The 12,067-nt window shown below is 36.1% G+C and overlaps 2 protein-coding genes and 1 non-coding gene across 6 annotated transcripts; 2 read left to right on the top strand and 1 right to left on the bottom strand.

Annotated features, from left to right (window-relative positions):
- The first annotated feature begins 408 nt into the window (after positions 1–408).
- TRNAW-CCA (transfer RNA tryptophan (anticodon CCA)) lies at positions 409–480 on the top strand. Its single transcript has one exon. It is a non-coding gene; the product is annotated as a tRNA-Trp (tRNA).
- Positions 481–524: 44 nt separating this feature from the next.
- LOC133804238 (pentatricopeptide repeat-containing protein At4g39620, chloroplastic) lies at positions 525–3,396 on the top strand. 2 transcript variants are annotated; one of them, XR_009878381.1, is made up of 3 exons: positions 525–1,078; positions 1,497–2,743; positions 3,200–3,396. XR_009878381.1 is itself a non-coding variant. In XM_062242395.1 (2 exons), exons 1-2 carry the CDS (start codon positions 749–751, stop codon positions 2,613–2,615), a joined length of 1,449 nt encoding a protein of 482 aa, XP_062098379.1. In that variant the 5' UTR covers positions 525–748; the 3' UTR covers positions 2,616–2,953. The 2 variants fall into 2 exon arrangements, 1 of the variants encoding a protein (XP_062098379.1); XM_062242395.1 differs by lacking the exon at positions 3,200–3,396 and having other exon boundaries at positions 1,497–2,953.
- A 354-nt stretch (positions 3,397–3,750) lies between these two features.
- On the bottom strand, positions 3,751–7,156 carry LOC133804216 (uncharacterized). 3 transcript variants are annotated; one of them, XM_062242381.1, is made up of 7 exons: positions 6,999–7,156; positions 6,410–6,589; positions 5,505–5,837; positions 5,362–5,408; positions 5,129–5,191; positions 4,567–4,699; positions 3,751–4,089 (listed from the first exon to the last, which is right to left on the bottom strand). In XM_062242381.1, exons 2-7 carry the CDS (start codon positions 6,558–6,560, stop codon positions 4,073–4,075), a joined length of 744 nt encoding a protein of 247 aa, XP_062098365.1. In that variant the 5' UTR covers positions 6,561–6,589; positions 6,999–7,156; the 3' UTR covers positions 3,751–4,072. The 3 variants fall into 3 exon arrangements, with proteins under 3 accessions (XP_062098365.1, XP_062098370.1, XP_062098360.1); XM_062242376.1 differs by lacking the exon at positions 3,751–4,089 and adding an exon at positions 4,188–4,334; XM_062242386.1 differs by lacking the exons at positions 3,751–4,089; positions 6,999–7,156 and adding an exon at positions 4,178–4,334 and having other exon boundaries at positions 5,505–5,853; positions 6,410–6,544.
- Between the last annotated feature and the right edge of the window lie 4,911 nt (positions 7,157–12,067).

Here is a 12,067-nt window from a genome sequence, read left to right as displayed (position 1 = left end):
ACTAATTGTGTTTTCTATACTTCAACTTCTTTTTTAATAAATTTTCCCAAACAAATTAAAAAAAGTATAATTCTCATATTTTTGCACATTAATAGTATAAAAGCCATATTTTTTTCAAAATTATCCTAAAATCTCCCATTGTCTAATTTGTACGATAGGGGTATAAGGCCCAAGCTAGATGTGAATATAAAAGTATCACCAGCCAATAAAACGATCTCATCTAATTTGTTTCGAAAGAAAGTAAACTAATGTTTTAAAAAAAAAACAAAGGTAGATGAGCACACTGGAAAATGAAATGAAAACCTTTTCTCGAGAACAAAATAAAAAATAATTGATTTTCTGAGGAAATATATAATTATTTACTGTCTTTTTATAAATATGTACTATAGGAAGGTTGACTCAACAAGAGGATCCGTGGCGCAATGGTAGCGCGTCTGACTCCAGATCAGAAGGTTGCGTGTTCGATTCACGTCGGGTTCAAACCCCAACACTAGATACGGTTTTTTGCCCTTTTATCAAAATAAGGTTATTTTCGTCATTCCCCCTCAACCCGTTATTGCTTTGCTTTGCTCTGCTCTACGGCGGCCTCAGAAGCCAAGAAAAGCTATTCATACTCCGCATTTGGATTACCCATTTACCCTCAAATCCACTTCGAATTTACCAAACCCACCACCCCACTATGCACTTCTTCTATCTGAACCTACAGCCACTCTTCCAACTGTAGCCACCCACACCCATTAACGCTATAATGTCCCTAAGCTTTTCACAATCCCTCCAACCTTCTACGTTCCCCGCTCAGAATTACAGCTTCTCCCAGTTATGGTTTCCAGGCAGCTCTCTTCCGGACCGACCCATATCGATAATCTCATGCGCATCGATACGACCCAGAAGAAAAGCGACCGTAAGAAACGATAACTCGGAGGCTTTGGAGTTGGTGCGCATACTTGTCAGGAGTTTTAGTGATAAAGAGCCATTGGTGAAGACGCTTAACAAGTATGTGAGAATTGTTAGAACAGAACACTGCTTTCTTCTTTTTGAAGAACTTGGGAAGAGCGATAAGTGGCTTCAGTGCCTTGAGGTTTGATAATCTTATCTTCTACTTTATACTTTTTTTTTTCTCAGTGGTGCTTTAGGAGAAGTTTTAGCTTTTGGGGCTTTGCAAAATGTTGACTTTAAGTAACAATGTGTATGTGGTTGAGTATAACTTTACATTCTCACGTTAAGAGATAAAATGGAATAGCATATTTTTATCATTTGGAAAAAGTAGTTGATATTTAATGAGCTTTGAAGAGGGTAAGAGCCAACGACAATTATATAAGAAAAGATATGTTGAACGAGAATTTGAGTTTGTTTAATGACATAACATTTTCTTTTGATTCTGCTTGTTGGGAGATGTGTAGAGTAAAGCATAGTATGTTGTAATGGTTTCTGGTTTATAGTTTGGGAGATTTAGGAAGGAAGTACAATTGCTTGACTTAATAATCGTGGCAATTCAGGTGTTCAGATGGATGCAGAAACAGCGGTGGTATATAGCTGATAATGGTGTGTATTCAAAACTGATATCAGTAATGGGAAGGAAAGGGCAAACCAGGATGGCCATGTGGCTCTTCTCCGAGATGAGAAGCAGTGGCTGCCGACCTGATACTTCTGTCTACAACTCTGTGATAACAGCCCATCTCCACTCCAGGGACAAAGCCAAGGCTTTGGCCAAAGCTATTGGTTATTTTGAGAAGATGAAAGGAATGGAACGGTGTCAACCCAACATTGTGACATACAACATTCTTTTGAGAGCTTTTGCTCAATCTCGAAAGGTGCAGCAAGTTAATGCTTTGTTTAAGGATCTTGATGAGAGCATTGTTTCACCTGATATTTACACATACAATGGTGTGATGGATGCATATGGGAAAAATGGGATGATCAGAGAAATGGAGTCTGTTCTAGCTATGATGAAAAGCAATCATACCAAACCTGATATCATCACATTTAACTTGCTTATTGATTCATACGGGAAGAAGCAGGAATTTGAGAAGATGGAGCAGGTGTTTAAGAGCTTACTGCGCTCCAAGGAAAGTCCAACATTGCCTACATTCAATTCAATGATCATAAATTATGGAAAGGCACGCCAATTGGAAAAGGCAGAAGATGTATATGCAAAGATGACTGATATGAAGTACACGCCGAGCTTCATCACATATGAGAGTCTTATAATGATGTATGGGTTGTGTGACTGTGTTTCCAGGGCTCAGGAAATCTTTGACAAGTTGTGTGAGTCTAAGAAGGAAATGAAGCCTTCAACATTGAATGCGATGCTTGATGTTTATTGCATGAATGGCTTGCCAACAGAAGCTCATAAGCTTTTTGAGAATGCAAAGAGTAAAGGTGTTGCCCCAAATTCATCTACATATAAACTTCTTTACAAAGCTTACACTAAAGCCAACATGAAGGAGCTTGTGGAGAACCTGTTGAAGCATATGGAGAGAGATGGCATTGTTCCTAATAAGAGGTTCTTCCTTGACGCACTAGGAGCATTTTTCTCTTCAAAACCAATATCAGGGTCTACAAATTCCACAACTGCGTCGTTGAGCAGCGGGCCAGAGAATCATGTAAAAGCTTAAGTTTGTCACGAGGATGGATTAGTAAATCGGTTCATTTATTCTTTAAACAATTATTGCATTACACCATTGGATTCAGAGGAAATTCTGCAATTTCAAGGGCAGTAGAGAGGTTTAATACATACATACCGGTTAGTACTTAGTACCATTAGATAATGTGGTATATAACTTATGTGTATAAACTTGTGTATTTCTTGCTTGTCTTGTCACTGGCTTCCTTCTCTATTTTTGCAGGGCCCTGCCCTTGTACTTGCTTCTAGCAAGTGTTATTATTATGTGAATAGTTTGATCCACCTAATTATACATATATTATGCCATAGATTATATGATGTTTAGCTTACTATAGCATTGTTATTTTCAATTTCAAGGCTTATTTATGGCTTTATCTATGATATACTCGACATCCCGATAAGTATTCAATGAATATGATTAGTTAAATATTTCAAAAGAAGAAATAAAAAACCTGTGGAGGTGTTGGAAGGCAATACATTTCTCCATAAATACATTGTACTAGCATGATTTGGATGATGCTATTGGCTACTTTTAGTCAAAGTTAATAAACATGCAAGCCTCTAAAATGACTGCAGGATGAAGCAAAGCCCACAAGAAAGAAGAAACTTGGATCAGGAACGAGAAAGTGAAGCATTTTATTTTGACTTAATTAATTATTGATAATTTTGGGAAGCTTCCATTAGATCAGGCACTGCTAGACAGTAGAGATCTGGTCTGTCTTAATGAAATGTATATTACAATCTTTCTCCCTTGCATATCGTTTAATTCTACTCCTCTGGACAATGTCAATTTTTTAATGCGCATTTTCACTCATTACATTTTCACTCAATGCTTAAAAGAGGGATTTTTTTTTTTTTTTTGAGTATATCCAATGTAGGACATAGACGTATTTTCCCTTATATATTCATTCGAAGTTTAGAAATTAGTTTTAAATTTCTACAAAAATTGTTAATATATACTTAATGGAGCCCAATATTAGTTATGAACTATTGTTTGGTAGACAAATTTGTTCCTCCCTTTGTTGAACAGTGCTCCTTAACAAAAAGAATAAGACTGGAACAAGGGATCCATAGCACATTTGAGCTAGTGCTACACAATTGTTCAATTACGTGAAATAGTGTAAGTAGATTGTGAATCAATCAAGTCTTGAATATATTTATATAAAGTTCTAAATTAATGGGAAAAGAAATCTTATTTTATTATCCAATATATATCGGCCTAGACTCATTATGTAAACATGGATTTTGATCTGAAGTTGACTAAGCAGAATAGCACCATTTTTTTGGAACGCGCAAAACTAAACTATACTACCACATAGATGAAATTTACATTGTATCATCGGATTAAGAAATAAGCTTTGACCAAATTTTACAAAAATCTTAATACAAATAATTCAATAGAACCAGTAGCGCACTGAATCATGATTTGACTACTTCAGCAATTTCCAGTTAACTCTCTTCAGACTCTGCACCAAAATTAACAACAGAATGAAACAAAGATTAAAAAAAACACAACTTACTTCTGCAAATTATATCATTCCCATTCATTTCAAGTCTGGCACACAACCAAATGTCGTCCAGAAAGGAAGAAAATTGAATTTTCTTTTTCAGAACAAAAATCCTTTTTGCAATTTATCTAAGCTTCAGAACTCAACTACTTTGGTGTCAATTTGTTTGTGTTAACTGTGAAACGATGATGGGTCCTGCAACACTATTTAACAATGGTAAACACCATCTAGTTAACAGAGTGAACACTAATTTTCAACAATGAGAATTTGACAAATGGATAGCATTTTAATCACAGTCCGAATGATATATAGCAGTGCTCTTTTCAAATTCTCAAACAAAATCCACTTGCTAGCTAAAATGTAAACATGTTTTCTTATACGGGGTTCATGTCATGAACAAGAGGGATAGAGAAACTAGTTGAGAGAGATACTTACCATGTATAGCTTCCATGTTGTCTTCCTTGTAAACACCAAGTGGTGAACCACGGACAGATAAAAGCATCTCTCCAGGCTTTGGAAGCCTTAGTGTTTTAGGTGTCATTCCAACAGAGAGCCTTTGGCTACTCATCTACAGAATTTAAGAGTTAATAAAGTTAATTATCTATAGCAATCTAACAGCCATGTAATCTTTTAAGCTCGGAATAATAACTCAGGAAGCACAAAATAGCAAAGCATGGCTACTAATATGCTTTGACCCTACTAACCTAGGACAGTTTATTTGCTTTACCACTCAATTACACTTTTTACCAATACAATTCTTATAGCAATTACACTCAAAGAGGACCTATAAATGCTAGGATTACATCAGTACACCTGCATATGATATTTAGGTAATCTAGTTTACCACACTTTGTATTTCACTTAGCTGTACTATTTTTTTTTCTTATGACATAACATGGTTAGTACCTAGCGAATTATCAGGAACCACACAAATTCTGACACTAAATAATATTGAAGCTCAAAATAAAACAAAAGAAACACTCCAGAAGTTACATACCCCAGGTGTACAAAAAGCATCTTGTATCCCTAACATCTGTGTTTCAGACGGCTCCTCCAGAACCTATAATAAGAAAGTTTAAAAGTTAGCCAGATAATGAATAAAAATAAAAATATACACATATAACAAATGTGAAAGAAATTGAATCGGATGATGTTTTAATCAGCTAAGAAAATAAAATCCCAAAAATTCCTAGGACATAATAGACAAATATAAATTCCAAGAGAGCATACAAAATCTCTGATCTGCAGATCTTCACCAGCAAAATGCCTTGTTTTCACTGCCATTAATCAATTAATTTACGTAAGATACAGCAAGTGCAATGAATTTTATTACCATTCTATGTAAAATCACGAAACAAAAAATTGTTTGGTACCTGTTTTACGAGAAAAGTCAAAACCACCCAAAGATGGGATTGCTGCAGAATAATCGGAATAAGCCATGGACAATCGACGCAGAAGGGAAGCATGGAGCTCTCTTCTATTGTCATCAGATACATTGTCTTCTTCAGTTTTCCATTGTACTTCAGCCCCTCTATTTTGTCCATTTCTTACCACTGACAAGTTCGAAAAGTTCTCTGCAAAAAATTGCAGTACTGGGGTCTGCAACTGCTCCTTTTTGAAATATGAGCGGAGCAAACGCAACTCAGTCAACAGATGCTCAATCTCGACATCACGAATAGCTCTAATGGCGGCAATTTGTCGCTCAACTGATAAAAAAAATAACTAGGCAACATAAAAATAGAATCAACTTATGATGTGTTTTGTGAGCTGACATGTCAAGTTCAAAGGAGAAAAATATCAGTTGCTAAAGACTAACAACAACTCAAACTCATGTTTGCATTCTAATCTTTATTTTGTAAAAGCAAAAATGCCTACGATTCCTAGATTTTAGATAGGAGGTCATTTAAATCGCCAAACTCATGAAAATAATAACAAGATACAATCTAAAACAATATAAGTACCCATAATATATCTTATAGAAAATGAAAACCTCAGCTAAAACCATTTCTCATTGAACCCTTTTAAAATACAAAAATTCACAGTTGGCATTATGGCTATTAAATCCCAGCCACTGGCATAAACAATGATGATCATTAGCAAACATAATATATCATGACTTGAGTTACATATTTTTCTCCATCTCTTAACGTGATATAATTTTTTTTTTTTTAAAAAAAAAAAAAACTCTACAACAAGGCCTTAATTCCAAGTACTAACAAAAGCCCAGGTGAAAAATAAATGAGTAGACCATGTATAGAGTTGTCAATCAAAATTATACCATCTGGGTCAGTGAATTGAGCTTCTTTGTTCTCGTTTTGAGTTTCTTTCTTCTCGTTTTGAGTTTCTTTTACTTGGACATCATTCAAATCAGCCCCAGGTGATGAGGGAACTTGTTTTTCAGTTGTTTTCTTAACCCTTCGCCTAGCCATATACTGAAATAATTAAAACCTCGATTATTCTGCAACACACAAATTGATGTTAAAATGTGAGAACACTTTTATGATGTACATATAGTTAAGCATAACGATTTACTTTTCAAAAGAATAAACGGACTTCGGGAGGGAATTCTAGGTTTTTGTGTTCAAATCACAATTAGGACAAAATTACTTTTCCCCCTCTTTTTGTCAAGTATTCCCATTATGATTTACTTTAATCTATTCTACACCAAAAATCTCCAAGACAAAATTATAACATTATTTCTCTATCGGACAAAATAACTTTTTCCCCCTCTTTCTCAGATTTATTTCTCTTTCAATATCAAACATTAAATCTCAGATCAAGAAAATATATTCAATGGCCTATAAAACAAAACATTCAAAGAAAAAAAAATCAGATGTAGAGCAGAGGGAGAAAGAGAAATAGCTCACCTCAGATGGAGTGTCGGCAAGGGCGCGGTGGATTATGGTTGATTCTGCAATGGCGCGGTACTCTGCAATGGAGTGTTGAACTGCTACTTGAAAGAAAGAGAGGAGAGAACGAAGTTGACAGGGTTTGAGATTTTGAAAAGAAAATCATAAGTCAGAAAACGTGACTTTGCCTTTTTTATTATTGCCCCTGAGTTATGCATGATTTGTCAATTCAGAAACTTAATTTCTTTTTTAAGCAATCAACCCCTTATGTTCATAAAATGATGTCAATTACATCCTTCTCTTTAACATTAACAGCATCTAATTTTTAACGGAAAAGTTAAAAGAAAAAACATTATATTTATATTAGGAAATATAACCTCGCCCTCAATTTTATAATATATTTAAAGAATTTTTATATTAATCTTGTTAATTATAATTTTTATAAAAATAGAATATAATCTTGAGTAAGGAAATTATAATTTTTGTTATAATGATAGAAAATTATATATATTTTATACATTTAGTAATTCCTCTATTTTGTAATATTATATTTGTGTAATTCACCTATATATATATATATATATATACATATATATTAGCTTTGTAAGTATAGTTCTCCTTTATATATAAGTAAAACATATAATTTTTTTTTAATATATAATTTACAAATTAATATGAAATAAAAATATATACTACAAAATTAGGAATTAGGATTAGGATTTGGATCCAATTGTCAAAAATAATGAGTCAAGTATTTACATGGGTCCACTGTTGGGGTCTTATGCCCTAATTAAAACTCAATTTCTTTGTAATCTCATTTATTATCAATAAAATAATAGAAATCATTTTTTGACTTGGTTAATCACTTTGCTCACATATTTTATTTTCATGATTATTTGTTTAATATGAATTTCTATTAAATCCCGAGCATATAGCTAATCGTATTTATAGTGACGTAATCATAATGTGATATAAATATAATTATATGTTCAAAATAAGTTAGTCATAAGATTAGTCAGTGCACATCATTTACACTGACTTGTCAATCTACGATATGAACTACTTACACATTGTGGTGTTATGTTCTTTCCAGAATATTAGCAAAGTAGATAAGATCGGATGTATTTGTTACATTGGACAGGACCGATATTGACAGTTGATAAGATAAGTAAACATACCGTTATTATCTATTCTAGTCATATTATATAGTTGACCATAGGTCAATTCAATCTCAATTCTGAGTAGTTAGTATTCTAACTGATTGTATTATTTGAGTTCTTTGACTTGTTCGTTACCAGCTTACCCTACAGACTAGCCCATACTTACATCTTGGGAACTCGGTAGTATAATTGAGTGGGAGTGTTAATCATAGATATGAACATCTATAGCTTCTGATGAAGAAGTGAAACGATGGTTTCCGTTTAGTTTGGTTCAAGGTGTTAAATGATAGAGATCTCATTTCAGTAATTAAATTAGTTTAGTGAAATATCATTTACAAGGAACTAAGTGTTTTAAGGATAAAATACAATGAGGGGTAAAACAATATCTTAGTCCTATCTCATTGTAGACCATCTATAGAGGATTGAATGACAATTATGGTTGTAACGATGAATAATTAATAACGTATCTATATTTGTTATAGAGTATTCTATGAATACAAGAGTACAATTCTGAGTCTATAGTGGAGTCATGAGTAATTAATAAGATAGTAAATTTATTTGTTAGATTTATGATAACTTATTGGAGCTTGTTTTCATAGGCCCATGGTCCACATTGTACCTTGGATAAAATCATCTAGATAGTCTTAATTAATTGATTTAATTATCAAAGTTGACCTAGTCAATTTTGGATAGTTTCAGAGAGTTATGTAATTTTGAGAAGAAAAGAGAAATTATGACAGATTTATTAATTAAGATAAATTGGTATCTGTTATCCCAAAAATTTGAAAATGATAACGTGGCGATAGAAATGACAAGTGGCAAGGAATAGTTGGGTGATCTGGCTTAGCAGCAACCCAGTACATCAATGAAGAATTTTGACTGCATGAGAGGTGTCACGTCCAAGCCAAGTGACTGGTCGGACTTTGGTCCGAGGAGTAGTCCAAGGAGTGTGGTCGGACTTTGGTCCGAGGAGCAAGCAAAGGGCATGGTCGGACTTTGGTCCGAGGAGAGCCCAAGGGTGTGATCAGACTTTGGTCCGAGGAGAGTCCATGGTGTGGTCAGACTTTGGTCCGAGGAGAGCCCATGGTGTGGTCGGACTTTGGTCCGAGGAGAGCCCAAGGGTGTGGTCGGACTTTGGTCCGAGGAGAGCCCAAGGGTGTGGTCGGACTTTGGTCCGAGGAGCAGTCTAAGGGCGTGGTTGGACGCATGTCCGAGGAGAGACAAAGGTCTGGTCCTTATGCATATGTCCAGCAAGTGCATGGTTGTCCAAATAGAGAAATGGCATGCATATGTCCGACCAACACTTGTATGTATCCAACATGCATGTGTTCGACCAGAAGATGATATTCATCAACCAATAAGAGCAGACTACGTCAAATTCCCAGAAACGGCTTCAACAAGAATTGGTCTGGGCATACGCGGGAATCTCTCATTCTTCACTCAAATTGAGGATTCAATTGTATTTTGAATATTTCTTGTAATTTAAATATAATACGAATAATAAAATATCCCGATCCTAGGGGGATATCAGTTTCTGATCCCAAGCCTATAAATAGAGGGTTGATGGGATCAGAAAAGGACTTTTTGGCAATTTGAATTTTTGGTCTGAGTTTTCTAGAGAGAGAAATTACGTTTTCTTGAGAGAGAACTCTTTTGTATTATGAGGATTTACACTGAAGAAACTCAGTTGACACTGGTTCATCTAATCTTGAGTGTAGATAAATTAATCAAATCTCTAAGTGGATTAGGCTATTACCAACATATTGGGGCCGAACCACTATAAAATCTTGTGTGTTATTTATTTTCTTGATTAAACCGTCTGTGTCGTTTGAATTCTCTTGAAGGTTTGTCGTTTTTAACGTTCTCACGTCGTTGGCCAAAAACGCGGTCAACAGTATCTAAATTAATAAATAAGTTTAAATCAAAGTTCAAATTATAAATAATTAATTTGATAAAAGATTTAATTAATTAAATCAATAAAAAATAATACAAGCATAAGTTTGACAAGTCACAAGTCAGATTTTCTGATAGGTTTTAGATTATCTCTAAACACAAGTCATTTTCTAAGCCTCTTAGTTATTTTCTCTTCTTCTCATTGTATCTATCTCATGTGTTGAGAATTGTCCACTCTAGTCTAAGTAATTCTAAGGATACATTGGAAGACTGTGAAGAAATTAGAAGAACGGTTTAGTTTCTTGATGTTTACCGAGTTTTTCGGAAACGAATAACTAACAGAATAATAAAGAGATAAGAACTGTAGAAATACTGAAATGTAACTAAGCAAACAGTGTTTTTACGTGGTTCAGGCGTTAACAAGCCCTAGTCCACGAGTCGATGTTATTATACTTGGAAAAGATTACAGTAAGATGGCTGGTGCATAAGAACTTCACACACTCACAATGTTTCTCTCGGGTTCTCTTGAAGAAGATGAAGCTAGAGAGATTTTGGTAGAGTTTTTTGCTATCTGATCTCTCCTCCCTTTCTTGTAAAAGGAAGGAGTCTTTATAGCTAGGGTTTCGGATTAGGGTTTTTCTCTACGTCCATGAGTCTTAATTACACCAGCCATAAATAGGGGATACAATTACTGTAGTAGCATGGCTACCAGACTCTATGTGGGTATATTTACGTGAAAGTATGGGGAACACACAAAGTCAGCCGTCTTTTCCAAGTTGTCAGCGGAACAGTAGGTGAAAAGGTACTCTTAGGCGTGCTGGGATGTGTGCGGTTTTGACCTGATGGGCGTGTCAGGCGGGATCCTGTGTCAGACGGATATCATTCCAAATACGCCTTCTCCCGGACTCGACCGTTCGGTTTTGTTCTGAGCGGGGCACGGAACTGTTTCCGCGGAGACCACTCGAAGAGCCTCTCCTGGAAGGGGCCTCCCCGAGGGGTATCCTTCGGGAGTCCGGGAGAGTTGACGAGCTTCCGTGTTGTGCTTGTTTGGAAGAGTAATCCGGATACTAGACAGGAGAGGCGAAGCCTTTCTGTCCATCCCCGAGCTCTGGTCACCCTCCGTGAAAGACATCGATAATTCTGCTTCCCCGAGGTCATCAATCTAAACGCTATCCGGAAATCTGGATAACATTTACCCCCCAAGGTCGCGGAGCTTTGAGAGATCCGGGAGCTTGTACAATCGGTTCCTTAGACTAGGCGAGGGGGCACCTTCTGTGTTCCCGGAAGGGTTCCTTTTTCCCGCCTGAGTAGGGAAAAAGGAATTTCTTCTGTTTGAGATCAAGTACTCAAGTGCGGCAAGGATCACGTGTCATTCTGGGAATGGTTCTGCGACCAAGACGTGTGAGTGAGGCGACTGGTTGAGGATGCGTGCGTCAGTCATCTGACTATTTGACGGTTTTTAATGGTACTCAGGGCCCGAGGTGGTGTAATGATGGGAAATAAATACTTTATTCCCATCCGAGGAGTCATAAATAGGATCGTCGCTTCCTCTCCAGCCGTTGGATCCGACGCACATGGAATGGGAAGATCGGGACCGTCCACTCGAGGAATTCGAAACGGCTTCTTCCCTGCTATAAAAACGAGGGAAAGGACCTTTCTTCCTATTTACGCTTTCAGATTCTCCATCTTTAGGATTTTCAGATTTCCAAACCTTCGAACTCTCAGGCTTCCCAGCTTACGTTCCTCCGAACTTGCCATTTCTTTTGGTAAGTATCTGGAAACTTATCTTTTTGATTTGGCAGTGGGTTTATTCCCCGAAGTTCCTGGTTTGAATCGCCGTTCATCTTTGCAGCTTTTACTTCTCGCGATCGTGTTGTGCAGTGATCCAGTTACTCCTTCAACCTCCACCTACCCGAATATCAGTAAGTATTTCTACTTTGCTCTTTCCTCCCAAACCTTAGGTTGTTGGTAGTTGTTAGAGTAGAGGTTTCTGCCATTATTGCGTATGTGCATGTGTGAATAGGGCTTTGGTAG

This window comes from Humulus lupulus, chromosome 1, assembly GCF_963169125.1.
Source record: "Humulus lupulus chromosome 1, drHumLupu1.1, whole genome shotgun sequence".
Lineage (NCBI taxonomy): Eukaryota > Viridiplantae > Streptophyta > Magnoliopsida > Rosales > Cannabaceae > Humulus > Humulus lupulus.
Note: the sequence above shows the minus strand (reverse complement) of the source record. Positions and strands in the feature narration are given on the sequence as shown.

Bases quoted from the DNA above. Each gene is read 5' to 3' on its own strand.
- LOC133804238 (XM_062242395.1), top strand. From the start codon at position 749: ATGTCCCTAAGCTTTTCACAATCCCTCCAACCTTCTACGTTCCCCGCT. The intron at 1,079-1,496 runs GTTTGATAATCT...GTGGCAATTCAG, and splicing joins AGTGGCTTCAGTGCCTTGAG to GTGTTCAGATGGATGCAGAA.
- LOC133804216 (XM_062242376.1), bottom strand. From the start codon at position 6,560: ATGGCTAGGCGAAGGGTTAAGAAAACAACTGAAAAACAAGTTCCCTCA. The intron at 5,192-5,361 runs GTATGCTCTCTT...TTCTTATTATAG, and splicing joins ATCTGCAGATCAGAGATTTT to GTTCTGGAGGAGCCGTCTGA. The intron at 4,700-5,128 runs GTATGTAACTTC...TAAATTCTGTAG, and splicing joins ATGCTTTTTGTACACCTGGG to ATGAGTAGCCAAAGGCTCTC.